This window comes from Melanerpes formicivorus, unplaced genomic scaffold (genome assembly GCF_026170545.1).
Source record: "Melanerpes formicivorus ecotype bairdi unplaced genomic scaffold, bMelFor1.0.p_v2 SCAF_2, whole genome shotgun sequence".
NCBI lineage: Eukaryota > Metazoa > Chordata > Aves > Piciformes > Picidae > Melanerpes > Melanerpes formicivorus.
Window position 1 is genome coordinate 51431561 of NW_027142354.1, and position 27896 is coordinate 51459456.

General features: G+C 42.3%; 1 protein-coding gene across 3 annotated transcripts; it reads left to right on the forward strand.

Annotated features, from left to right (window-relative positions):
- The first annotated feature begins 2436 nt into the window (after positions 1-2436).
- CREBRF (CREB3 regulatory factor) lies at positions 2437-27428 on the forward strand. 3 transcript variants are annotated; one of them, XM_068160266.1, is made up of 10 exons: positions 2437-2584; positions 11875-12042; positions 13038-13163; positions 14146-15229; positions 15734-15835; positions 20166-20360; positions 21930-22119; positions 22566-22639; positions 23036-23158; positions 23364-27428. In XM_068160266.1, the coding sequence occupies exons 2-10, from the start codon at positions 12034-12036 to the stop codon at positions 23477-23479; spliced, it is 2019 nt and encodes a 672-aa protein (XP_068016367.1). In that variant the 5' UTR covers positions 2437-2584; positions 11875-12033; the 3' UTR covers positions 23480-27428. The 3 variants fall into 3 exon arrangements, with proteins under 3 accessions (XP_068016367.1, XP_068016386.1, XP_068016377.1); XM_068160276.1 differs by lacking the exon at positions 2437-2584 and adding an exon at positions 2739-3010; XM_068160285.1 differs by lacking the exon at positions 15734-15835 and having other exon boundaries at positions 2439-2584.
- Positions 27429-27896: the final 468 nt, after the last annotated feature.

A 27896-nucleotide genomic window follows, 5' to 3' on the forward strand; every position in this document is an offset into this window, starting at 1 on the left:
TCGTGCCATGTTTAACTGTTACGATGTGCTTTTCTGTGCTTTTAATAGCTCAGTAGCTGGACAGAGTTGAGCTGAAGAAACTTAAATGATGTGGACAAATTGTAAATAAAGTCATATTAATGTGACGAGAGGAACATGCTCCTGCCTGTGCCAAGACCAGGCAAGACCTTGGGTAGTTCTAAAATTGGACTGTTGGCAATCTGAAATTTCTGAAGGGTCTGCAGAAAAAAAGTGAACACTTAGCCCAAGAGCCTTTTCTCCATGAAATTCTCATCATCAGATATTAGGGGAGACTCTGATAACTTGAATAATTTGAATGAAACTTAAAAATAGTACTTTTGGTAGTAGATTGATTTACTCCCTGGCCTTTCTGGAAGGTACATTCAGTAACAAGCATTTTGAATTGAACAAAACCCATGGTGATTGTTTCCTACTGACTTGACACTTGCATTTGGAATTGCAGACCGGATAATGCACATGAGTGTGGGCCAGAGGTGAAAGATTGCTGAGGTTCCTCAATGTCAGCTGTGTCCGTGGGGGTTGGGAATTGATCTTGTAAGGAATTGTTTCAAAGGATATCAATACTGCCATGTGCACAGGAGTAATTTCTTACCTCCTCACACCACGTCCAGATAAATCACAATTATTCCTTACTGCGTTTTGTTGTTACTAACAAAGACTTAACATTTATTTCCTTTTGGATAGCACTGTTAACTTTTCAGTGGGATAGTACTTGTTACTCTTCAGGAAATTCCAAGATCCTGACAAAATGCTGTAACTTGCAGCAATCGAAAACTGAACAGCATGAACTGCAAAAGAGAAGAGCGTGTCCCCTATTGCAAACTAACACAGCGACGCTGCAGACTGGAATAGTGGATTATTGACTACTGAAAGCTGTGCTTTACCATGTGAGAAGCTGTACTCCGTAATGCTCTATAGTCTTGGGCAAATAACTCCTAAGGAAGATGGAAACCAAACGATCTTCTAAAAGCTTAGGTTGTTTGTTCTGCGGTGGTGTTTGTTTTTTCAAAGTGCGTGGGGAGGGTAAGATGTGTTGACATCACATGGGGAGGAGAAATACTTCAAGACACTGACAAATTGGAACACATAACAGGGTGTTGTTTTTTTTTTAATAGATTGATCTGCCTGTTGTATTTACCTGAAAGTGAGACATCAAGAAAGAAAACATCCAGTGAGCAGCACTGGTATTAGAATGTTGATATTGTCACTTAAATGAGCTTTCTATTTTAGGCTCGAAGCTATCACTCGTTGTAGAAGATAAAGAGAAGTCAAACAGAGCTTACATGGTGTGTTCCACTGTTGGTGAATTTGATGTAAAGAATTATTCAAAGCCTGGACAAACAAGCTGTAGCTCAGTGTTTATTTAGGTGCTTTCCAGATGAAGACATTTCTCTTTGTCCGCATGGTTAATATGTTCTCTGAAACAGATACCAGGTAGTACTGTGATTGGGAGAAGCTAAGAAAAATGTTTCATTTCTGTTCTGCTGTCTGCCTTGTGATTATTAAATGGTCTGTTCCATGTGTTGCGAGGAGTTAACACTGCTTTGGGTAACTTCTTTTTTTTGCATGACTGCAGCCACTGGTATTTAACAGACAACACAGGTATCAAAGCCTTTAACTGTTTCCTCTCGTTTACTACAGCAGAAGTGAACGCCAAATGTTGCAGTGTACATGATGGAAGCTTGTGGGTGCTTGAAATAGCTGGGAAAGCTGGGTCTGCTGGGAACAGTTGGATCTCTGGTATCGATAATTGGGGGGAATGTAAAAAGTGAGGAAGACAAAGACTCCATGGTTTAGTCTTAGACTGTTAAGCCATAAACACTTGCATCACGTAGAGTTATTTCAAATGCTTTTAACTTCTCTTGTTTGTATTGTTTAGGAAATTCAAGTATATTTGCCCTTCACAGGAAACTGTTCTGAAGAGTTTATGGAAGTTTGCATTTCCTCTCCTGGAAATCATGGAAGCAAAGGGCTTTAAGTTTATTTTCCAACGTGGGGGGGCTGGTCTTCTCTTGCCAGAATCACGTGTTACAAAGTCCTTTGGGGAATTTTTTTTTTTTCTTTCTTTCTTTTTCTTTTTTCATCGTCAAGCAGGAGGGTGTTTAGGTACAGTGTAAAGCAGGTGTGTGGGGGGGGAAGTAGTAGTAAAAGCTGGATCTTTTTTCTTGATAATTTCCAGTTGTGTCCAGGGTGGGTCTTGTGTGTAGATGCATGTAGGCGGTGGATGGTTAGAGCTATAAGGACGAGACTGGACCCATAGCAGAGCGGTGGCCCGCGGGCATCCGCCACCCTCCTTAAATACCCTCTGCGCGCCTCCGCCGTCACGTGATTGGGGAGGCCCCGCCGGGGCGCCACCTCATTGGCCGGCGGGTTGACGGCTGGCGATTGGTTGGTGCAGCCTTCCCCCCCTCCTTCGCCCGCCCTTCCCACGTGAGGGGGGCGAGTCACGCGATTTCCGGGAACCCGTCAGGAAGGGACATAAACAAAACAAACCCCGAAGCCGCATGGAGGGTCCGGGCCGGTGCGCGCGGGGCGGCGCCCCCTGCTGAGCCCCGGCCGCTCGGTGAGTGCGGGCTGCGGGGGGCGGCAGCGGCAGCTGCGCCCCGGGGAGGCGGGAGGGGGGTACGGGGGGCTGTGGGGCGCCTTGGGGCCGCCCGCTGCCCAGCTGGAGGGGCGGTGGCAGGCGGAGTGCGTCCCGGCGGGGAGAGGGGGGTGTTAGCTTCTGTGCGCTGGGCAGGAGGCTGTGGGCCGCGGCGAGGGGTGTGTCTGCCCGGCTCCCAGGAGAAGGGGACGGGAATGGGAATGCTGCCTAGTGGACGGGAGCGGAGCGGCGGGAACCCTCCACCCCCTCCGCTCCCCTCGCTAGCCTGGGGGGTGTGGCTGCCGGTGCTGCGGGAGAGCAGCTGTGCGCGGGGGGTGTCCGGCTTCCAGAGCTGAGGTGTCGGGCCCAATGGCTGGGGAGACAGCACCGATGTGGCTTCAGAGCGTGGTGAGAGGGGCTGCGGAGGGAACGAACCGCGGGCTTAGTCGCAAGTTGTTCGCGTCCCTTCTAACCTCGATCTGTCGGGAGCGGCCCGTGTCTTTACAAGGAAAGGAAATCTCGCAGCGAGCGCCAGGGAAACGAAAGCGCCGTCCTGTCGGGGGAGACCGGTCGTGCTGGTTGTGCGGGTGGAGGGGTTGCTTGGCTGCCCGGGACCGCGGCGCCGGTGCGGGAGGCACTGCCGCGCCGGGGATCGAGTGCGGAAAGGTTCGGCAGTTCTGTGCTCTGGTTCTTTTCAGACTCGTAGTCGTTTCCTCTGCTTTCGACCTGTTTGAATGCTCAGGATGGCCAGGGTGTATGGGTTTCTCTGTCTGGGAGTCGCTGGTGTCCAGCGGAGCGGCTTCGCTCCGTAGGGACGGCTGCGGGGCCAGAGAAGACGAAGAGGGGTTCCGGACCGATGGGCGGTCTGTGAGTGGCGGAGCAGGGCGGCGGGAGGAACTGTCCCTGCTCTGGTACGGCATTTTATGTAACTGATTGGGGCGGGGGGTTACGGAGGTTGAACGGTGAGCGGCGGTCCCGGCCGCTTGGGAAGGGGCTGCCTCCCAGGCATTAAGGGGGTGCGGTGCAGGAGAGACCGCTCCGGCCGCCCCCAACCTTCGTGGGGGCCGCAGGGCGGGGGCTGCCTTCCACGGGGCAGGAGAGTTCTCCCCGCCCTTCTGACTACTCTGGGGCCGGGGGAAGGCTGGCGCGGGCTCCCCGTGTCCCCTGGGCGGGTAGGCATGGGTAGGCATGGCTCGGGGCTGCCCGGGGGGCCCGGGGCCGCGGCTGGTCCCCTTTAGAGCGGCGGAAGGGGGTTTGTTTACATGTCGCCTCACCCTAGCTTGAAAGGGCCGCTGGGCGGGTGAGCGGCGTGGGCGGCGGCGAATAGGAGCGCGCGTGGCTGAGGAACAAGCCAGTGAGCTGGTGAGGAGGGCGGGGCGGGGCGGTGGCGGCCGGGCTAGGCTGCGCTCCGCGCTGGCTGGCGGGGCGGCCATGTTGGCTGGGAGGTGTGTTAGTGGGTCAGGGGCGGGGGCGCGGGCGTCCGGGCCGGACGGGAGCTGCTCTGCCGAGAGCCGCTCTGCCACTGCCCGCCGGAGGGATGGGGGCTGGAGCGGTGCCCCTGTTTGTGGAGGCTGCCTGCGGCCGCGGCCCTCCTGAGCGCTTTGCTTCAGGGCGTCTCTCACTTCTAGGGGTCGGGCCACCGGGGTCCGCAGGCGCGGCCGAAACCGTTCAGCAGCCGGTGCACAGCCCGGGGTGGGGTAGGTGGTGCCTGACACAGCCGTGGTCCCGTTTCCCACCTTCGAGGGGAGGACAGGGGGCGTTCCCGCCTCCTGCTCTAAGCCAGTTCCCACAGACTTTACTTATAAAATACTGATAACTTTCCTGGGCCGCCTCGGGAGCTGCCTCTGGGTGTGTCCCCGGCTTTCGGCATCTCTCACACGGGTCTTTGACACCTCCCCGGGTCTGAATTAGTCTCCTGGTTCACCCAGGCCTTGAGACGTGGGCAGCTTGCGCAAAGCCCCTCATGTCAGCAGTGACTGAAGCCTGAGCTTTATTTCCCCTTTGCCCTGAAACGCCCTGGACGTTATTGTATTTTATGTAACGCTGCCCGCGGTATTACTGACATGCCCTAATCTCATCCCTGTGAGCCGGCCGTGCTTTAATGCAGCCGTCCAGCCTGGTGAGGCCAGCCCGCAGTGTTTCTCTCTAATATGTCATGTAACTGATCAGACATCAGAGAGAATTTAATGACCAGAAAGGAACTTTTTCAAGTTCTCTATTCAACAGGCTGACGGTTCCAATCACTCGGCTGTGCCGGCTGAAATGTTAATTTAAAGTAAGTGTAGTCTTTATGCTGTTGCCACTTGAGGATAGCTTGTTGAAATCCTGTAACACATAACCTGCGACACACAGTCAGGTTCTGATTATCTTTCAGATGCTTGAAACTCTTTTTAAAGTGATGCTAAGAAAGGTTGTCAAACTAAATGCTCCTGAGCATCCTTGCGGGGAAGGGGTAATTACTCTTATTAGGCACGTATTTTCATGGTGAGAATTACGGAGGGGCAGACACAGGTGCTGTAGAAACTTAGTCAGTTTTTGTTCTTGGCAACTCAAAATTAGAAGCCAGAATTTCTATGGTGATTGCTTTAGCAGAAGAGGTTTCTTGTAGAAATACCAGTGCTCAGTGGTAATCATTTTTAGAGGCACGAATAGTAACTGGGAGACCTCATGCATTGCTTTGTAGCCAGTAGTTTACCTGAGCAAAGAAAGACTTCTTCTGTTTGTTGGGAGTATTACCTGGTAAGAGAAATCTGCAGCAGAGTCATCAAGCTGTTGAACAGCCTTGCCCTGGTTTTATTTTATTTTTAAATAATGAGAGTGTCAAAAGAGCTTTTTGAGGGACAAAGGTTCTGAAGTTGCTGTAGCTCTAGCAGAAACAAATTGGGAATAAATAGAAGCTTCTGTCCAACTAATAGACTGATAGCTTGGTATAAATAAGGGACCCCCCCTGATTTAGATTGCTATGGCTTGCATGTCTCTGCTGTATGGTTTTGAAGCCCAATTAAATGATGCTTTAAAACAAAAGTGTGATAAGGTTATTGGGCTCTGCCTAAGAAGTGCTTGGAAGTTTTGCTTAGCTTGAAAGTCAAGATGAAACTTTTCTTGCAGTCATAGATTTAAGGTTTAGACCTTGCTGTAATAATTACCCTATTTCTATATGTGTATATGTATATCTATTAAGGTCTTCCTTCTGGTTTTTAATCTGTGCTGGGTTTTTTTCACTTCTTTGTTTCTTTCAATGCTTTACCTGATGTGTTTTTATGACTTTTTGCTGGCTTTGAAGTAGGCTCTGGTGATAATTCCAACAAAAGTAAACGAAAATGTGTTTTTACGGTGTGACAAGTAGACCATTCCCTTTACTATAAGAGGCTTTTTTTTTTGTTGTTCTCCTGGAAACTACAGAATTAATTGATTTATTTTTTTTACCCTGAAAAAAAAAATCCTGTGGGAACATAGAATACAGCTGAAGATGGTAAGCTAAACTGTCTCGTTTTGCCTTTGTTTTCAGTCTTTGCTTCAGGGGAAAATCTCTGGCTCAAAGTAAAATTGAATGTTAGTCTTCCTGCTAATTTTCTTGTGCAAACAACTCTCCTGACTCTACAGTGGCATTTTAATAAAGGTTTATGCAATTCATATCTTAACTACAAAAAAAGTTTTGAAAATGAAGTGTGTTAATGTGGTTCTAACAGGTTTAAGGTGCTGCTCATCCCACTCTTGGCATTAAAATAATAAGAAAATCTGAGTCTTTGTTCCAGAATGGGCAGGAAAGGTACCACTTTTAGTAGGAATGTATTATTCTGGGCATAGTTGTTCTGAAATACATGGATGCAATACACTGTTGGTTTAAAAAGAAGAAGAAACACAAACACCACACAGGTTTTTTTTTCTTCTGCCTCTTGCATGATGATCGGTTATTGCCATCTGCCTGTTTGCTTATGCTTGCTGAAATGAAATGCCTCTCCAAAGCTGGGTAGCTGCCTTTGATGTATAGGGACATGAATTCAAACTGTGACTGTAGTGCTGTTTTCTTGGTAGTTTGTCAGCTCTTTTACCTGAGATGTATGTTGTGTTGTGTGTGATTGGAGGCCAAAGCTTCAGTTTAGTGGTGTCACTTCCAGATCTTGGAGTCAGTCTGCTGTAGACAAGTAGGATTAGAAAAAGAATACTGAGGGGGGGGGAAGGTAAGGTCAGCAGAGGAAAAGGAACCAAGACAGTGAAGCAGCAGTTTCCCTCTCATGAAGGGAAGAGGTTTGAAAGAAGTGAAACAGTCTTCATACCTTCAGTTCTTTAAATGGCTGTGCTCCATCAAATTTAGGCTTGCAAATTGTGTTTGCTGTCCAGGATAGAGAAAGCAAAGGGCATAATGTCTTAGACACTTAATGCTGGCACTCTAGTACAAATAGATCACTGAGAGGGTAGAGGGACTTGGCTTCTTTGGATGGTCATATGAAGGAGGCTGGGTGGAAGCAGGGGAAGACCTTTTACAAGAGTGTCTTTGCTCACCTACTGAAAAAACCCCCAACCAAAACCCAAACCCACATAAAACCCCTAAACAAACAAAACCTAACCAAAAATCTCAACCAGACAAAACCACAAAAGAAAACTTCTGTGACTTTGCAGGTTGGGGAGAAAAGTTGTTTTTAAAACTAAAAAAAAAAAATGGTGTCTGGCTAATAATTGAAGAATCATGTAGAAAGAAGGGGGGGTGGGGGGGGGTGGGGAGAACACTGCACTCCGAAGCAAAACCCAAGACAAGGATGTTCTGCGCTTGAAGCCCGCACTGAGCAGAGCATGTTCTGCACGAAGAAACAAATTGGCACAAACCCTGGAAGGCAAAAAGAAGTTTCAAGAGAAGCATAGGAGAACTTCTTGTGTCTTCATAAAATGTCCAAATGCAGCTAATGCTGCATAGTGCATACTGGTTCTTTTTAAAACGTGGCATAGTGCATAGTTTGTGTTCTGCTAAATTCAGAGTTTGGTATTTTCAATGCTTTCACCTAAGTTTGTAGCTTTAGTGCTGTTTTTCTGTCTGCATCAAACATGTAGCTTCTGCAGGCTGCTGTATGATGCAGTCACCATCATGAAAAGTGTAATTGTTCATGTAATATATTTATAACAGGCATTTAGCTGCTGTGATAATAAGCACTGTACCATCAACAGCATGGTGTAGCGACACCATGCATTGTGCCCTTTGCATTGCACAAAATACACATCTGAATTGATACAGAAATAGCAACTTCAGTTACAGCTGCAGGAGAAGTGATTCATACAAGTCACTGAGGAAGACTTTAAGAGTCGTCAGGCTCAAAGTTGGCAGTTTAGGTTTGTCTCTTACAGGGACTCCTTTGGAAGTGATGTGTTGTGGCAGAAAGGTGGTTCATGAGTCTAGGGAAACAGCACGTGCGTGGTAATGGCCACACATCTCCTCAATGCTGCATGTTCTGAGTTCAGGTCCTGCTGGCTGCCAGGTTAAATGTACTGTTGCATCAATAATGTCATGAGCTTACTATTCAAATGTTTGAAATTCAGTCTTTCCCAAGTGTCTTGAGACCACTATTAAATTATTCTAAATGCATGGTTTTAAGAGATAAATATAAATGCCGAGGATTTTTATTAGGATTTGTTGTTCAATTAATGAATTATTAATTCTATAGAACAGTTGTGGTTACTCCTTGACGACTGATGGGGATTTTAACCAGTGTATATATGTGCCTGCTTCCATTGGTACCCCAAATTCCTAATTGCTAGATGAACATAGCAGTTCCTGAGAAGTCTTGCCCTTGCTCATGCCCAAATGTGAATGAGCAAGCCTTCTCCCAGAAGCAGGAGTGCAGCTTTGTGCTGATGTGATTCAAGAATCTGCAGACACAGAACCAACTCAGGCACTGGCTCCTTAATCACCTTAATCTGATTTAACTGCAGGCCGCTGCCAAAAGGAGCGGCAGCACCCTGCCCACTGCCTTGGGCTGTCTATTCCACCTGCGGTTCCCTTGCTGTGAAACATCTACAGGATTTCACCTCTGATCTCTGCATTTGGGAGGGGCTGATATAAGGCATTAATGAAAATGGTCCTGAAGTACAAAATCCTGCTATATTTATCTTCAGTAATTCTTGTGCTACTGTTCTTGAGCTCTGCCGCAGACCTTTCAGCTCATTCACATCTGTGTTTGTTATAGAGAAAATAACACCTCTGCCATTCTCTTCTAGCTCGGTCTGGGGCCAAGAGTGCCAATAACGACAGATTTGGTAGAAATGGTAGTGATAGGACTAGGGGGAGTGGAATGAAGCTGGAGGTGGGGAGATTCAGGCTGGATGTGAGGAGGAGGTTCTTCACCATGAGAGTGGTGAAGCCCTGGAATGGGTTGTCCAGGGAGGTGGTCGAGGCCCCGTCCCTGGAGGTGTTTAAGCCCAGGCTGGATGAGGCTCTGGCCAGCCTGATCTAGTGTGGGGTGTCCCTGCCCATGGCAGGGGGGTTGGAACTAGCTGATCCTTGTCCCTTCCAACCCTGACTGATACTATGATACTATGAACTGCAGTCTGCAAAGTTCCTTCATCTTACGTTTGTGCTTCCATACGTGCCATTGGCTTCTACTACACATCTTTATTTACTAGTTCATGAAAAAGTACTGGTAATTGAGTTTGAAGACTGAGAGTCTTTCAAGAAAGACCTTGATGATTTGGGGAAACATAGAAAGCAGTTAGAAGTAGGTCTGCTTTGTTGGGGGCATGAAGCATGCCTACATTCTGCAGCTCCCGGAGGCAGTGGCTCTTTTTATGGCCTCATCACGTTTCCCCCTTGCGTAGAAGTACCAAGAAAAATCTTATGTTGTGGAATACTGAAAAGAGAGCCTAATGATCCTAAATCACATTTAAATACTAATATTCTAAAGTGTCAAAAAATAAGGAGAATTGGGGGAACAATGAGATTAGCTGATATACTGCTTTGACCCAGGAGGACATACAGTGCTGTTCCTGAATGGTGCTGTAAGTTTACAGCTAAAAGATCACCCCAAAGTATTTTGACCATTTAATATCTGTTTTGAGGTATTATAAATGATTCAAAAGCTCCTTGGACCTGGCACTTGGAAGTATCTGTCAGTTAGAACTGAAATCAGTGCCAGTATAGATTAAGCTTCACCCCCATTTCCTAGTTGTACATGAAACACACTGGAACAGTTTCAGGTATGTTCTAGCAAAAACAAACAGTAACCAGTAAAGAAGCAGCAAAGAGCTTCACTTCCCTTTTCTATTGTGCAGTAGCAGAACTGTGACAGTCTCCCATGTGAATGCAGATGGTGGCGGTGGTGTTCTGGTGTTGACGTCAAAGTATTAATCTGATGTTCTGTTGAAAAAGGCATCGAGCCCTGCCAGTCAAGTATAGAGAGAAAGTAACTTACTACTTAAGTATAGATTGGTATTAAAGGTGATATCCTTCTGTCCTCTTTCTTTTAACATAATACTGTTTGTTTGTTTCAAAGAACAGGTCTTTTCTCCTAGACCAGGCCAGGTAGAAATGTGCATTAGCTGTTAGGCCCCTTTTAACAGCGTTGGAAGGACTAGTTCTGCAGTGCGAAAGGAGAGGAGGGTTGTTGAGGCACGTTGCCCTGGGACACAAACTTCAGTTTAAATGTCACTTTAAGATAAGTGAAGAGTTCTCTGGGCATTTTAAAACAGAAAGGAGATTTTCTCAGGAGGAAGTGGCCCTTGATGCAGGGCCCAACAAGGAATGCTTTGGCAGTGGTGGTGTGGTTTTACTGAGGACATGAATGTAACTGGACTGTAATTGTTGATCTTGTAGCTGCTACCAAAAAGCAATGTTTTGGTAAAGAAATACTTTCTTTTTTTTTTTTTTTTCTTCATAGTGTCTGATTTTACCACAGTCTGATGTTACATAATGCTGAATATAACAAAAGAGCTGAGGTACTATCTGAAAGTAGGAGTAATCATGGAGATGCTGTCAAGTGCTGGTGGGAGGAGGGTTCTGAGTGTAGCTCCGCCGTGGGACACTGTTCCTTTACTATTTGTTTTCAAAACTAGAGAATAAACACAGCCTGAGCAGACTGCACCTGAGTCTGGCTTGGGAGCAATTCGGGGTTGAGAATTCTGCTTAAAGAAACAAATATATTTTAGCTGATAATGCTGAAACACTGCACAAGTATGGTGGTTCAGGGGTTTTATTATGCTCCTGTAAAGCTGCTCTCTTTCTTGGAGGGAATTTTTTTCTGTGTAAGGGTTGGGATCTTGCAGTCCAAAGGCAGCATCCTCAGAGACAATGTAGTTACAGAAGATACAAAGGTTTGATGCTATGGACTGTAGGGTTTTTTACTATTGGTTTTTTTTTATAGAAGATTGTTCTTTTTTACTTCCTGTTACTTATTTTACGAGTCTTTTGTCCTTCTTTTAGTGTAGACATAGACTTCAGTAACTAAGGTGCTTGCTTTTTAGCAGGTCAGTTGTTCCTTACATCCTTTCAGAGTAAAGCAGGCTATAAGGCTTGGAATAGGCAGGATGTGAGTCTGTAGAGGTACATTTGAGGTAGCACTGGCTCTATAGAAACTACTAAACTGGTGAAAGTGCTGGTAGATAAATTGGACCAATTTCCACATGTGCCTTGCTTGAAATTAACAGAAAAGACAATTTGTTAGACAACTCTGAATTTGGCACAATGTTTAATTTGTTCTGTTGGCAAAGTCTGTCTTCCCCTCCTCTGCTGCTGGGTGGTGAGCATTGCTTGCTGTTATCCCTCTGCCACTAGATGTTGCTGTATGAGTGATTGATATCTGGTGCTGGATGGATTAATCTCTTAAGCAAAGGAGAAGATAATGCTGAACCAGTATTACTGCCTAATCTGAAATTAGTATTTTGAGACATTTGCCTGAGACATTTTTAGAATGTATTGGCTCTGTTATTAGTCATAGAGATTGTTTCTCTCCTGAACACCCAGCAGTTTGCCAGTCATTATTTCCAATTAGGGAGACTTTTCTTTTCATAGGTCTGTAGAGCTCATGGTCTCAGTACTGAGGAAAAAAAGGGTAGCAAAATGCAACTCCGCCAAAAAGGTTTTTGCTAGAACTTTTTTCTGTAGCATCGTTGGCTTTTCACTCATGAAAGAGGGCAGGGGAAGAAAATTGCTGTATGTTCCAGCATGACAAATAATCACCTTTTAGGGGAAATTCTTGTCTTTACTTCACTTTGCCTGTTTTTTTAAGCACTATCTTCTTGGTGAAGCGTTGCTTACCTCCTTGGGGGTTCCCTGTGTTTATTCTACACAGAAATCTGCAAATAGAAGAGGTCCATCAGGGTAAATTGAAGTTATCCTAAGGAAAAATTGATTGTATAAACTCACTGAGACTGAAGTAAAGCTGGAAAAGAATTTACAAGTGAATAAGACAAGAAGTTTGGAATTGGATTTAGGGAATCTGGGCTTGGAAATGCCTCAGGTAAGTCTATTACCATTTTATGTGCTTCCCTAAATAATTTTGCTTCCTTGCTTACCCAAACCAACCAAACAAAAAGTCTAAGAACAGATTTGACTAGCATCATCAGGGAGAATTCATAAGAGAGTAAATGGTGCATATTTTTAGGGTCCAAGTAGTGTCTGTGGTGGAAGCTTTGTTGCTGTTCTTGGTGCTGTTATTTGTTCACACAGCAAGATTCAGCAGAGTTGTCGTCTTGAAGAGGGTGGATGCCTGGAGAACAGCCTTTTATTACTGCAGTGATTCACACATCAGCACATTGAATGACTTTCAGCAGTACAGTGTTTCTCCCTTCCCAACCCTCAGGGCGAGTGTGTCTAGAAGAGAAATAGAGGTCTGGAATTCAATGTAGCAGAAAGCCTTGCTGCCCATTCCCTGCATGCCCAGTCATCCTGCATAATGGTTTTTTTTGCAAAGTTCCACTTTTTTTCTCAAGAGATGTATAACACTCTGGATTTAGTCATAATAACTTTTGCTTTTGTTACAATGTCAGGTGGAAGTTTTGTGAGTTCTAATGGTCCTGAAAACAGGCAGCACCACTTTAGTACCGAGTAGTTTGTGTTAGGCCAAAGGTCCTGCAAGCATATAGTGCCTGTTGATACTCACAGATCTTGCCAGTACTCACTCTCCTCTTCTACAAAGCTAACATATCCCTGATCTTGGCAAACGCATGAAAATTTCAAACCAACAATAAAGAATGAATGGGCAGTGCTCTTGCTATAGGATGAATACAAGTGTGCCCTTTGATTAAAGAGCTGCATGTCGTTAGCTGCTCTTGAAGCCTTCTCTGGCTCTGAGAAATGACGTGCTTATCTGTGTAGGTAAAAGCCTTCCAGATGGCAAGTACAGCACCAATTCAGAGACTTGAATGAAATGGCAATTGTCTGTTAAGTTTTCTTGAAGAAAAGAATGTGCCTTTTTATAGCATGCTTCAACGGTCAGTATCAATTCTGTTGTAGCCCAGTGTAAGTGGAATGGACCCTCCTTTTGGGGACGCCTTTCGGAGCCATGTGTTTTCAGAGCAGACTCTGATGAGCACGGATCTCTTGGCAAGCAGTTCAGATCCAGACTTCATGTACGAACTGGTAGGTCTGTGTGTGTACACAACTTCCTGTCCTTAACTAATGTCCTGAGTTTGTCTAGTAATAAAGGGGCATTTGTTCAAGAGTGCTAGAAGATTATTCATTACTGCTAGCTACTGATTAGGGAAGAGCCTGACTGCTTGTCCAGCAAAAGTGGTGACTCCTCAATAGACGCTTGTTAAAGCTGGCCATCAGGAGAAGCTTGATACACAAGTCTCAAATAGAGCTGTGTTAGCATTATGTAATGATGCTTGAGACTCTTCCTTACATTTTTTTTTCCTGCAAGAGCAGCTGTATGCTTCTTCACCCAAGCTGTGAATGCAGGGGAAGCAAAAGAAGAGTTGACTCATGAGCTACTTAGCACTTTTTTATATATATATTTTTTTTTTCCCCCTTAGGAAGAAAGGTAGCAGCTCATAGTCATGAAGAACTCATGGTAGAATAAGGTTTTCCAGGAACTGGTAAATTTGAGCATGTTCTGTTAAGCACGCAGCAAAGATTGACCTAGGTTAATAGAGACTAATCACAGCTTGCCTGTGGTTTCTTCTGTATTCTGAATGCATGGATATTGGTACTAGTCTAGTTCCTGATTATCAGATGAATTTAGCAGGAAGAGAATCCAACAGCATTTGACTTCTGTCTTTAGCAGTCTCTTCAGAAGGATCCATTGCAGATGCATGGAAACTGGACTTCATTCTAACCCTCAAAAGAAGTTTTTAGTTATAAGCTGATGAGTCTTCTTCAGCTTCACTGGAATTGAGCTCAACATACTAGTTTTAAGTAGAGGGCAGAGATAGAATCATAGAATCACTAAGGTTGGAAAACATCTCCAAGATCATCAAATCCAACCATTGACCTGACACCACCAAGTCTGCCACTAAACCATGTCCCTAAGTGCCACATCTACACAGGTTTTGAACACTTCTAGGGAAAGATAATTGGCACTTTTTTTGTATTAATTCTTAACTTGCTTTATTATGCACAGGACAGAGAAATGGACTATCAGCAAAGCTCCAGAGACAACTTACTTTCAATGGAGGACTGCAAAGACCTTGAGAACTTGGAGTCTTTTACGGACATCCTGGACAAAGAAGCTGCTCTCACCTCAAAGTGGGAGCAGTGGGACACATACTGTGAAGATTTAACTAAGTACACTAAGTTAACCAGCTGTGACATCTGGGGAACAAAAGAGGTGGATTACTTGGGCCTTGATGACTTCTCAAGCCCATACCAAGATGAGGAGGTGATAAGCAAAACACCTACACTGGCTCAGCTTAACAGCGAGGACTCCCAGCCTGTTTCTGATTCACTCTATTACCCTGACTTGCTCTTTAGTGTAAAACAGAACCCTTTAAATTCTTTCTTACCTGGCAAAAAAATTGCAACCAGAGCAGCAGCCCCAGTCTGTTCCTCCAAGAACGTTCAGGCTGAGGCACCTTTGTCGGACTGTGTTCAGAAGGCAAGCAAACCTGCAACTCAGCCTGCTTCCAGTACGCAAATCATGGTGAAGACCAATGTGTACAATAATGAAAAAGTGAACATTCATGTGGAATGTAAAGACTGTGTTAAAAAGGCAAAAGTAAAGATCAATCCTTTACCACAGAGCAGACCAGTGCTGAGTCAGACACATGCTGATGCAGCAAAGGAAAACACCTGCTATTGTGGTGCCGTAGCAAAGAGACAAGAAAGAAAAGGCATTGAGTCCCCACACAGTCACAGTACACCTCCTGTTCTGCCTTTTAAAGAGACACAAGAACTGCTCCTCGGTCCACCCCAGGAAACCCCAGGGCTTGTTGTGGGGGAGAGCAGTCTTTCTGCCAGCACCTCAGCATCAGATTCTTCACAGAAGAAAGAAGAGCACAATTACTCTCTTTTTGTAACAGACAGTTTGGGTGAACAGTCTGCCAAAGGGGACCCTGAAGAAGATGAGGATGATGAGGACGATATTGAAGATGAGGACCACGATGAAGGATTTGGCAGTGAGCATGAGCTGTCTGAAAATGATGACGAGGAAGAAGATTATGAGGATGATAAAGACGACGACATCAGCGATACTTTCTCAGAACCAGGTACCAGCAGCCTTAGGCTTTGTTAACATGGAGGTTAATGGATTTGCCTACCCAGTGGGAAAGAATGTTTTTTGAATGCTGTAGAGTTAACTGATGAGCAACACTGATCTGAAATGATGAACTTTCACCCCAGATTTTCTAAATGCTTCGCAGAATGCACTCAATAAAAACTGTGCAAGGTCTCTATTGCCTTGTTCTAAGCAACACTGCATTAAGTGTGGTCATGCAACAAAAATAATTATAGAGAATACAGGAAGCCTAGCTCATAGCCTAAGGTTGTAGAACAGCTACCTGCAGTTGTGATGATAGGATGTGCTTCTTGTGCTTCAGTAGGTTGCAGCTTTGAATTTATCCAGAGTTGTGTCTCTTGCTAGCTGGTATTAAACCATAGCTGAAGGAAATAATTTCATAATTACTGAAGTCCTACTGTAGGTACAGTTTTCCAGAGGATTTAAAGAATACCTACCACTGAAACTAACAGAACCATTTCTTGGTGGTTTTCAGCAGTAACACTTAGTGAGTCTTCAAAGGATACTGACTTCCTCTCTTCTGCATGTAGAAATGGAGCCTTAACAACAGAAATAAGAACTAACCTTCACCTAGAAGGTAACAAAGCGGTAATGTTGTGTAAAAATAACATTTGAAGGGAAAGGGAGAGGACTGTAACCAAGTATTAGTCTCATTGTAGAAAGTATTACAGTAGTGACATTTTATAAATGCTCTGCTGTAGAGTGTAAGAACCCAGGTATTCAGACATTGTGCAGTTGCTCACTTCAGGGGGAAAAGCAGCTGAAATTGTGCTTTTTTTTTTCCTAGAAGAGCAGCTTCCCTAAACCTCGCCAGTGTTTGTCACAAGGAACTCTCAGATCAAATGATTTTCTGAGTACATTTCCTGAGTTGGTATTAACCTTGTTAAGCATTATGCTCTTTGTGTTACTTCTACGTGTACATAAAACTATTTTTATTAGCATTTTAAAACCTCTTCCTCCATTCTTCTGAACTGAACTCCCTCTCCTTTCTGGAGCTTTTGAATAGCTATTAGAGCTCTGCAGCGATTGCTGTAGTGCACAGCGCTTTGCAGCCCACGGAGGCACTTTGCACAGAAAGCCTGGTAACCTTCAGAAAGAGCTGTCTTGTTAAAATGCTGGGATATCAGTTGGAATTACATTAAGTGTTTGCCATTTTTTCACTTTACTGAGAAGCATTCCCTGTTGCCTTCTAAACACAGCTGCTTGTTGCACTGCAGTAACTGAGGAGCTTGACTTAGACCAGCTTGCTAGGAGTGTGAGTGAATGAAGCCCTTCACCTTGAGTGCGGTGATGCTACAAGTTTCACTATGTTGTGATGAAAATACCTGTCTCCAGGTATTTTAATTACTTCACACTCAGAGTTTGTGTTGCTAGTTTGCTTTTAGAGTAAAGGTAAACGATGTGGGTAAAGCTTCTAAAAATAGGCATGGCCCAGGAACATTGAACCTTCTGTAGTACTGGAACCAAAGTGACTTTATAATGAAGATGTAATTCACTGAAGGGAAAACACCTTACTAGTTATTGCTCTGAAGTATTTTATACACAGTTTGCTTTTGTTTTTTCTTCCTTCTGTGTATTCTTGGAGTACATGAAATGCTTTCTTGAAGTGTTAGGAGATAGTTTGATACTCTAGGTGATCCAACTCGGGCAGGGGGGTTGGACTAGATGATCTTTCAAGGTTCCTTCCAACCACTAACATTCTGTGTGATTCTGCATGATAGTGAACTTCAGGAACATGGAGAAATAACCAAAAATCTGACTGGCTGCTGGCAAGTTTGGGCAATGGGTTTTATTATCACCATGGTAGAGATGTAGTAATTTTGGTTACCAGTGAAGGTAATTTATTTGTGGGAATTATCATCCCAGGCCTTTTCTGGCACTTACACTAGTAATGGCAAGAAAAAGTTTAATTTGTACCTATCTCATTTAATAGAAATATTTGTAAGTGACTGCTTCTCCCATCAGGTAGTCAAGAGATTCCAGAAATAGGAGATGCAGCAACTGCTTGAGTTTTCAGTAGCAGTGCAGAAGAAATAGCTGAAAAGTGCTTGTAGAGATGTGGAGGTAGTTCAAAGAAGTTGTGTTGCATCTATTCTGAGTACTTGGCCCATCAGGTGGGGGAAAAAAGAATGGTTTGACAGAAGTCAGTATGATTAACTGGAGAAATAGAATAGAATTAAATTAACCAGGTTGGAAATGACCTTTGAGATCACTGAGTCCAACCTATCATCCAACACTATCTAATCAACTAAACCATGGCACCAAGCACCCCATCCAGTCTTCTCCTAAACACCTCCAGTGATGGTGACTCCACCACCTCCCTGGGCAGCACATTCCAACAGCCAATTACTCTTTCTATGAAGAATGTCTTCCTAACATCCAGCCTAAACCTCCCCTGGTGCAGCTTGAGACTGTGTCCTCTTGTTCTGGTGCTGGTTGCGTGGGAGAAGAGACCAACCCCCGCCTGGCTACAAACCTTCATTCAGGTAGTTGTAGACTTGGTGGGACCCCTTTTTCTTCTAATCTGGTAGGATGCAGAAGTCATGTCTATCCTGTTCTGTCTTTTACTTAATTTAACCATGGTGAATTTAAACCCAAAACAATAGTAAGGATACAGTAGGAGAGGCTTGCAACGGATTTGAAATGTAAATACAAGAACTCTCATTTTTCTCAGGGCTCAACAAAGTAAGTAAGGCTGCTGTATGATCTTTGCTAAGAGGAGAATTGGGGGAGGATGAACACAGTGCAGAAGAGCTAAACAAATTAGTTGCACTCCTCTGTGTTACAGGTTAGGTTAGGTCGCAGTGCACTACGTAACTTTAAAATGATAGCAGGTCAGTGGCAGAGTTGGAAGGCAGGATGCATTAAGTCAATTTAAGTTGCTAACTTAATTATAGTTTAAATAAGCAAACAGGAAGTCTTGATTTTAACCCTGTACATTTGTACACATCAGCTCTTAAGGAGATTTGTTTTCATCCATTGGCTTAATTCTGTGTAATCATGAAGATGGGCTGAATTTGTCCATAACTGCATAATGAGTTGCATGGCTTGATGTTTTTTCAAGTGAGAAGTGTTCTGTTTGGTTTTGGGGGTTTTTTAAGAGTATTTTGATATTTAACAGCATTTGGGTAAGATGGAAGTACAGTTACAAATGTTTCTGGTATTTGAAACTATATTTAATGTAAATTGTCATTATTTTGACTATACAAGAATCATGTTTTATAAAGCTTGGTTCACTGTTGATTGCCTTTTAAAAACTGTCTTTTTAACAAGCTGGAGAATCAAAGTAAATGTGATGATGAAATGATTAGAAGGAGAACTTCAGAACCGATGGCGTCCTTCTGTGCACCCAACTTTTACTCATGTTTGGGGTTTTGAGGAGAGAGTCAGACCAAAGCAAAGGCAGTTTAATTTTTCAAATGTTTTTTTTAAGTGAAAGCAGACTGAAAGAGACAGGAATGCCACTGCCTACCTGTCACTGTTCTGGGAGCAGTTTCTTTTTGTGCACTTAAACCCTTCTAGGGGCAGATCAGGCTGTGGGATTCGTGCTGTTGCTTTGGAGAGGAGAGCTGAGTCCTAGCCTGGGGAGGTGGTGGAGTCACCATCACTGGGAGTGTTTAAAGTATAACTGGATGAGGCACTTGGTGCCATGGTTTAGTTGATTAGACAGTGTTGGGTGATAGGTTGGACTTGATGATCTTGAAGGTCTTTTCCAACCTGGTTAATTCTGTATTCTAATTGAATGGGGCTGTTTTAAACAGAAGGATGTGTTCTTGGTGCTACTGTTAAAAAGATGAAGCAGAGCTCAAGCATAGGGGGTGGTGAGGCCTTGGTAAAGCTCCCAGTCCATGCATTGGTTGGCTGTTCTTTATGTGCCTGTGATGGTTTAAAATGCTGCTTGCTTTTTTTTTAATGTAAATGCAAGCTATTATATAGCATCTTAATGCAAAAGGTGATGCAGGGGTTTGGGGTTTTTTAACAGTATATGTTGTCTTTTAAATCCTGCTTACACTTCAGAAAATAAAAGCTGCAGTTTGTGTTTACATAATTACGGTATAAATATTTATGCAGTGTGGATAGTGGCATTAGGGTTTCCATGTACTGCACAAACAGCTCATCATATTCAATGAGATAGGCATCAGAATATATCTCTGTAATATTGTGTAGATGTAGTGTGGATCATTTCTCTTCATTGCTCCAAAGGGGTAAGGAAGAGATTGAACAGCTTGTGTCCAAATCCCTTCAGTTTGAATGAGCTTTTCTTATGGGCTTTAGGTCATTGTCCTGATAACAGAGTCCCCTTCTCTAGTCTAATACAGATGGGTGGTTTATTTTACTTCCCAAAGGTATTCACACCCAAAGGAGAGCAGGAGTTAGACTTAATGGTCCTAACAGGTCCCATCTAACTCAGAATATTCTGTGGTTGAATATTTTTGCTTTCTTTATTAGTATTTTGCTAATCCATTTTTATCACTTGATTTTTCTTTGCACGCTTTTCAATTAAGGACTAATTAAAACGTGGCAACAAGTTAGGATTATGATCCAGCAAATTTATGGAGAAAGTAGTAAGGATGGAAGAACACTTTCAACAGCTGTTGTCTGTCTGCAGTGGTGGGATTGGCAGGGAGAAGAGCAATAGAGCTTAAGAGGTCAGAAAACATATAAAGGGGCTTTCAATGCATAACTAATTTGTCTCTTTTCAACTAATGAAGCACTGTCAGTGGCTCAGTGTTCAACCCTGGATTTAAGGCAAGTACATGTAGTAGCTGATGCTGAAAACAAAGTCTGTTAAGTGTAAAACAGGCCTTGTCTGTGATTCTGCTCTTAACTTGAATGCTCAGTCCACCCTTAAAAGGCCAGAAACAGTGTTGTCAACATTATGTAAACAGTGCAATGCATCCTTTTAGGCTATGAAAATGATTCTGTGGAGGATTTAAAAGAAATGACTGCCATATCCTCTCGGAAGAGGGGCAAGCGAAGATACTTCTGGGAGTACAGTGAGCAGCTAACACCATCGCAGCAGGAAAGAATGCTGAGGCCGTCTGAGTGGAATCGAGATACGTTACCAAGTAACATGTATCAAAAGAATGGTCTTCATCATGGTAAGAACAGAGTCCTGTCTTCAGTAGCTAAACTCCCATCCTTGCAAGTGCTGAGAAGTTGTGCTTTGGACATGAAAATAAATCATTAGAACACTGTACGTCTGTCGCTCAGTTAGTGGAGTTCTGCACAGTGACCACACAGTAGTGACCTGGAGTGTGGTTCCTTCCAGAGGGTGGTGGATGAATTGAGAGTTGTAACTTCCCAGGGCTTTCAGGAGAAACCCAACCAAGAGTGTGACATTTTCTCAGTGCCATATTGTAAACATATTGGAGGGATCACTTGACTGATACTTGCTTCTCATAGCTGTTAGTTTCAATCTTGCTTGTGTTAGAAGTAAGCAGGGAACAATCTGAGATGCAAAGTTCACCTTAGCTGTGGTGTGCACTAAAGGACAGGCAGTTGCTGTCTCTTTTTGCTCCTCCCTAATTGTTTCTTCCACCAATATGAATGCAGCACAGTGAAGCAGTTACTATTCTGTATGCTGAACAAACTGTTTCTTTAATATACCCTCTTAGAAACTTTAATTGGTCTAGTAACTGTGTTTTATTCCCATAACTTTCTGATCATTAATTTGTTGTACTGCACACATGACTACCACCACCCAGAACAAACCATTCTAAGGGCTAATTGTTATCACAGGACTGCTTCATTTTGAAGGAGAAAATGAAAACAGCTTCCTTGGCCATAATGTTAGCATTCCCTTACAGTTGACAGTTACCTTCTGTGAAACCCAAAGGGTGTTTTTATTATTTTATTCAGGCAAGAAAATGAATTGTTTTACAAATTTCCTTAGATTTTATGTGCCTATTTATTTTGTAGTGAAATACCAGTACCTAAAGTCCTTCTCACTTTCCCTTCTTATTAAGGCTTATATCTGTACTTGCTAGTAAACAACAAATAACCAAACATGCCTCGAGGACTCAGGCCTCACCAGCAAGTGACCTGTAAGTCAGGTTCCTATGCAAGGGGCTTGCACTTAACATGCAGAAGCTATAGAATCTAACAAATGCAGGGCACATGGTAGTGGCAGGAATAAAGGTTTTGCCTTAAATAAATCTATTTCCTCAGGTAAACCAGGCCTTTAACAGCTTCAAATACACATGAAAGGGGTTAACTGGTCCCTATGTGAATCATTTAAGTTCAGCATCGCTGAAGATTAATTTCAGGACCAGACCTCGACACTCTTTCCTAATACAAAACCAATGAGATTAATTAGGAATTTAATCAGCTTGAGTGTGTGCAAGAGGATGTACTGGCTGAACACATGAGTTAGCAAGTTAGAGTTGTGGCAAAATAACTGGATTTGAACCTGTGACATAGGTTTTTCAGCACAGTTGTGTATGTACTGTCGGTCATACCCAGTTGCCAGGCCAGTATTTGCTCTCACCTGATCTGGATATAGTAATGGTACAAAGCAGGTTATCTGGAAATGCTCTTTCTATTGTGAAACACCATAGGCACCACATGATTACAGTCCATATTTTCCAATGAACAAAGGAACTTTTTTGTGCAGGTTTGTGTACATTTTGTGTCTCTTCCCAACTCATCTTTCTGTGTGTTTAAAACAGGCAAATACGCAGCAAAGAAGTCACGGAGGACTGATGTAGAAGATCTGACTCCCAATCCCAGAAAACTTCTCCAGATTGGTAATGAGCTGAGGAAGCTGAATAAGGTGATCAGTGACCTGACACCAGTCAGTGAACTTCCCCTAACTGCCAGACCAAGGTCAAGAAAAGAAAAGAACAAGCTGGCTTCCAGGTATGTACTAGGTAACACTTGCATGTATGGGTAAACTTGGACTCCTGCAACTGTATGAGTAAGATTTAACTAATCTTGCCTTGAGATTCTGCTTCATCAAGGCAGTTCCTGCAATGGGCTAATTACCAGTTTATCAAGAAGCAGGGCTACTGGCACTTTGAAAACCTAGTTTGCCTGTTCCTTAGATAGCAATGTATTTCCAGTGGAAGCTGGCTTGCTTAGCTGCAAGGCAAATGCTTGATACAGTGGCAAAAGTCCCAAGTGAGCAATGTTAGCAAATCTAGGTAACAGAGTGCTTTTAGTGAAGGTGAGTGAAGACCTAGATGATTCTGTATGTCACGGCTCTGGCAGCACTGGTTGATGAGTTCTTGTGGCTAACAAGCAGATGCTCGTAGTGCTCTGGAATTTTTGTTAGTGTTCTAATTCTTCCCCTCTTCTTGCTATAGGGCTTGTAGACTAAAAAAGAAAGCCCAGTATGAAGCCAATAAAGTAAAACTCTGGGGTCTCAACACGGAATATGGTAAATACAACTCTTCACATCTTAATTTTTCTTGTGTTTGGACAAGTGTGTGTTTTGCACCCTCATGTAACCTGGGTCATACCTGAGAGTTTATAGAGAAAAAAGGATTGGTAGAACCCCCCCCAGTTTGATTGGTACAAAAGCAGTCCACTCCATAAAGTGTATATAAACTTGCCTGCAGTGTTGAGCTACTTTACAGATGTAAATTATCTAAATGTCTGCATGTAATGGAACTATTTTTTTTTTAAACATATAGAGATGTAAACTATTTCACCTTAATTTTACAGTAAGTGTGTTGTGATGCCTGTGACACAGACAGAAGTGTGTGGACAGCTGCGGATCTCCCGCTCCAGGAGAAGCGGGCTGTAAATCTAATCCAGGCTTTTTTCCTTGCAGATAATTTACTGTTTGTGATCAACTCCATTAAACAAGAAATCGTTAATCGGGTGCAGGTACCTAAAGATGACAGAGGAGTCAACATGGAACAGAAGTTGAACGTACTTATTAAAGACACGCTTGGTAAGCAGTAAGCTTCGTGTACGTGCTTTCAGGGGCAGGGATGTATCATCTGTGATACATCATTTGCAAACAATTTCAGTGGTCTGCCTTTTTGGTTGGCTGCTACTCAAAAGTGTTTGTTGGCTTTGTGTTATTCAGAGGAATGCACAGACACTTGTGAAGAATAGTAACCTCACAGCCCGTTTGCTTACCCTCCCTTTTTTAGGCCTGCCCGTAGCTGGACAGACATCAGAATTTGTGAATCAGGTTTTAGAGAAGACTGCAGAAGGAGACCCCACCGGTGGCCTTGTAGGGCTGCGAATACCAATGTCAAAAGTTTAAGACATGACTTCAGCCGTTCTCATCGGTCAGCTTCTACCTGTGTTGTCAAGTACTTCATTGTAAATCGCGTTCTGGTCTGCATGTCAGTTTAGCGTTACGGAAACACTTACAATTAATTAGGTTCCATTGTTGGTTTATTGGGGCTTTTTTTTAAATAACAATGTAGTCAAAGAAATCAAAGCATGATATAAAATGCTTAATAGCATTTTTGGACCATAAAACCAGATAGTTTTCAAAGCTGCTTTAAGCTTAAATGCAGAGATGAAGATTCTTTTTCAAATTAAGTTGTCTAGGACCAGAATAATATCACGTTTGTTTTAGAAGCAAAACTAGTTGACAAAAAAATCAGCATATGCCAGACATTGTTGACAGGTTTATGCTTCAAGTAAAATGAGAGGAAGCTTTTTTTGGTTTTTTTGGAGTTGGTTGTTTTTTTTTGGTTAAAGCTGTCAATTTGGGGAGTTTGTTTTGTTTCGTTTTTGAATTGGAGTTTGTTTTGTTCTTAAGCCAGTTAAGCGTTCTGTGCAACCATTAACCTGTACATAGCACACGTGGCGTTAGAGCTAGTGTGCCATATAAGACTTTTAATTTTTCTGAGCTTAATAGAGTATTTAAATGTCTGTGCAAGCAAGAGAAATAAAGTATATTCTTTGTGCCTTGTATTTTGGAGGGAGAGCTATCAGTATAAGCTGGTAAAGTTTTGTATGAAGAAAAACCCCGAGGGGCAAAAAAACCCGAGCTGTATAGATGGTAAAAGATTATAGGTTTTAATGTATTTGTTCCAGCTCTTAAAAAACAAATTTTTTTGAATGTATATAGGAATATTGTTGAAAATGTAGATATATGCCACAGAGTCTATGTATTGTATAAAAGATGGCTCTAGAAAACTCAAAACGTTTTTTTTTCTCGGTACTTTGGCCGGAAGAAAAACAAATAACTTGCACATTAATGCGATTGTTTATTTTTGTACCAAAGACAAATGCAACTGAGATGGCGAACTGCCAGTCTAAGTAAAGTTTTGCACAGCTTATATGATACTGTACTGAATGTAAAAAAAAAAACAACAAACAAACAGCAACAAAAAAAAAACAGAAAAAAAAAAGACAAAAAAAAAAAAGAGATAAAAAAACGAAAGGTCAGGGTTAGGGATCTTACTGAACTGTGAATTCTTTATTTTGTTTGGGTCCAATTATCTACAGAAGGAGCATTCACACACAACAAATATGACTTTGCTGTTCTTGTAGTTCGCTTCCATGGTAGATAAGTTGGGTGGCCGTCTCGGGAGTCCTTTGAAATCTTAGTTTGGTTTTTTGTTTGTGGTTTGTTTTTTTTTTGGTTTGTTTTGTTTTTTCTCCCCTCCTCCCCCCCTTCTCTGCACTTAACCGTAGGAGATTTTAATATATTTGGATTTTAGTAAGCTATTGGTTAAAAAAAAAAATAGAAAAAGAAATAGTTTTTGACTTTGAGACTTAAAAAAAAGGAAAAAAAAAAAGGAAAAAGAAGAAAAAATAAAGAAAAAAAAAAAAGAGAGAGAGATATTATTTAGCTTGTTGTAGTATACTTCCACCAAACAACCAAAATAAAGTTATTTTTATTGTAATGTGTATATATGTAAAGAGTTAAAACCAACAAAGAAGAGCTACAGATACCCTAATTCCTTAGTTGCCACTTTTTTCCAGTTGATGTATTATTATTATTATTATTATGCATGTGATGTTTCCAAGGATCAACACAAGCTTCAAACAACAACAAACAACAACAACAACAAAAAAATACAACAAAATTTATAGACTTTTCTATTTTTGTACAGGTATTTCGAAACTAGCTTCTTCAGACTTGTATGTGACTTAACTCTTGTTAATTCAGTAGTTTCTATGATTGAGGAATATTAACACACAGTTCTTATTTGCTCTTCTGCTAATAAGAGTTGGCTTTGTAGTCAGTGTTAACGTACAGATTAAAAGCTTTAGCCTTTGATGAGAAAGTCCTTTATCTCAAGGCAAGATCATTCTCTGGTTTCATGGACCCCCCCCACCCACCCACCCCCCTTTTCCTCCCTCCCTTTTCCTCCCTGTTCTATCTCTCCCTATTTAAAGATGACAAAACACTGTTTACTGAAAATAGAAATACCAAATATTTTCAAATGTAGCTGCTGAAAACAAAAAAAAACAAAATGCAAAAGTCCATGAAGGCTTTCTCCCCACTCCCTTTGGGGGATTTCTCCATTTCTGGTTTGTCTGAGTTTGTTTGTACTGTGATTCCTTTTTGTTTATAAGTAAGATTATTTTTATATCCAAGCGTGTAATATAAAAAGGTCTGACTTGGTGATAGTGCAGTAAGAGTGGCCGATGAAGGTGGCAGTCCTGCCACGTACTTGTGAGTGTGCACACAGCTTGCTTTGTATCTACACATTTTGGAAGACTCAAAAGGGAGGAGGAGGCCAAAATACCACTACTGAGCTGTACGGGAAGTCTCTCCTGCAAGAGACTGAAAAATACCCAGGGCAATTTAGGCAAAACTCTGTAAATCCACTTCAAACTTGGAAAATCTGAGTGGAGGATGGGTGTTCTCATTTCAGGTGGTTTGGTGGTGGTTGTTAGGGCGAGGTGAGAGTTGGCTGCTGCTTTACACAGTGGGTCAGATGTATTCCTGTTGTAATTCTTGCCGATGTTGCAGTTATTCCGGAGATGCATACGGCCCATAAAACCCCGACGACGAATGTCTCTCGTGAAGTTAAGGCCATGTCTGTACCCAGATTTGAATACTGTTGTTCTTTTCTGATGAATGGTGTTAAATGCACTGCTCAGATACAAGAGGTCCTTATGCTATAGCCAAACAGCATAGACAAGGCAGCACTTCTAAACATTCAGGACAGCAGTTTTGCAATCGGGTAAAAAAACTTCTGTGACAAATTAACTGACAAGGTATTAAAAAGCCCCTTTTTTTTTTTCCACTGCTCAGACACACTGGGCAAGTACAACTTTATAGCTTTTTTTCTTTTTTTTTTGTCTGAAAACCAGAATATGATTTTGGTCTAGCATTTCAAAGTAGACTTTGAATCTTTAGTGAATTCCATACCCCTTGCATTTCAGTGTTTTCTACGTGTTATGTTAAGTTAAAGCTTTGAAATAGCTGAGCTTTTTAATGTTGACACTTTATTTTGTAACTATTTATATGTATGTATATCTTAGAAAAGCACTTTGTTTAAAAAAAAAAACACAAAAAAAAAGAAAAAGAAAAAAAAAAAGAAAGAGAAAGAAAAGTTTAAAAACAAATAAGAAAAAGAAACTGCATTTTATATGATTCCTGCCACTTGCTGCTAACTCTGGGCTGGTCAGAATGCTGCAGCGATACTTGATATAAATAAAACCTGGCAGTAAAATGTAGAGTAAAGATAAGACCTTTTGCTGGTTTAACTTTTATCCTAAAGGTGACATAGGCAAGCTGTGCAGCTTTACATTTTAACCAGGGGACTCTGTGGCATTTAAACCGTCTAGAAAATGGTTGTACTTTAATGCCAGTAACAATCTGCTTCCTCTAGTGTCATTAAAATATATACATTTAGTGTGTATACTTATCACAAACGGCAACAGCGACAGAAAATAAGGGTATATAAAACAAACAAACAAACAAACAGCAAATGTACATGTTCTGTTTTTTGGCAATTGTGGCATGCATTTTTGGGTGATCTTTAGAGAAGAGCATTTTCTAAAGATGTTCAGTGTTCATACATGGTATGTGGATCTTATTGAAGTCCTGGATTTTATCCTTTGGTTTGTTTTTGAGTGTAGGCATTGTGAATATTCACTTTTAATCCTATATCCAAAAACAAGTACACATCTATTTTTGTTTTGTTTTGTTTTATTTAATACAAACAGAAGCTCTTCCTTTCTCTGATACACTGGATTCTCTAGAATTTGTTTCCACATTAAAAGCATGCTGTCATAAACTGCTCTTGTTGAGATCTCGTCAGTCTGAACTTAGGTGCCACACTTTGAATTGATGGACTGCTTGTTCTACTGTACCATGTATGTTTCTCGTCCTTTCCTACTTCATGACAGATGATGATGTGGCTTTATATTGTGCCTTACTTGTACATCTAGAACTAAATGTCTTTCATTCCCTCTGAACTCTTTCAAACCTAACCCTCCTGAAATTGAATCAGAACTGATAAACAGCATCCTGAAGGAAGTCTGGATAGATCTGATTCCAGTTTCTCTCAGTAGTAGCCCTTTTGTATTTATATGGAAGACCAGTTTTTGAATGGCCTTGCAAAACGTGGGGGTGCTCATGAAGGGTGGTTTGTTTTTTTTAAGCCCTAAAACCCCTTTTGCTAATGCTTCTTTTTATGGTTTATTGAACACATATACTTGGTGAGTACTTCTGGTTTTTTGAGACGAGAGAGACTTGCTACTCA

Excerpts from the sequence above, each read along its gene's own strand:
- CREBRF (XM_068160266.1), top strand. Across the intron at positions 15,836-20,165 it reads AACTAACCTTCACCTAGAAG|GCTATGAAAATGATTCTGTG; the intron begins GTAACAAAGCGG and ends GCATCCTTTTAG. Across the intron at positions 23,159-23,363 it reads ACTTATTAAAGACACGCTTG|GCCTGCCCGTAGCTGGACAG; the intron begins GTAAGCAGTAAG and ends TCCCTTTTTTAG.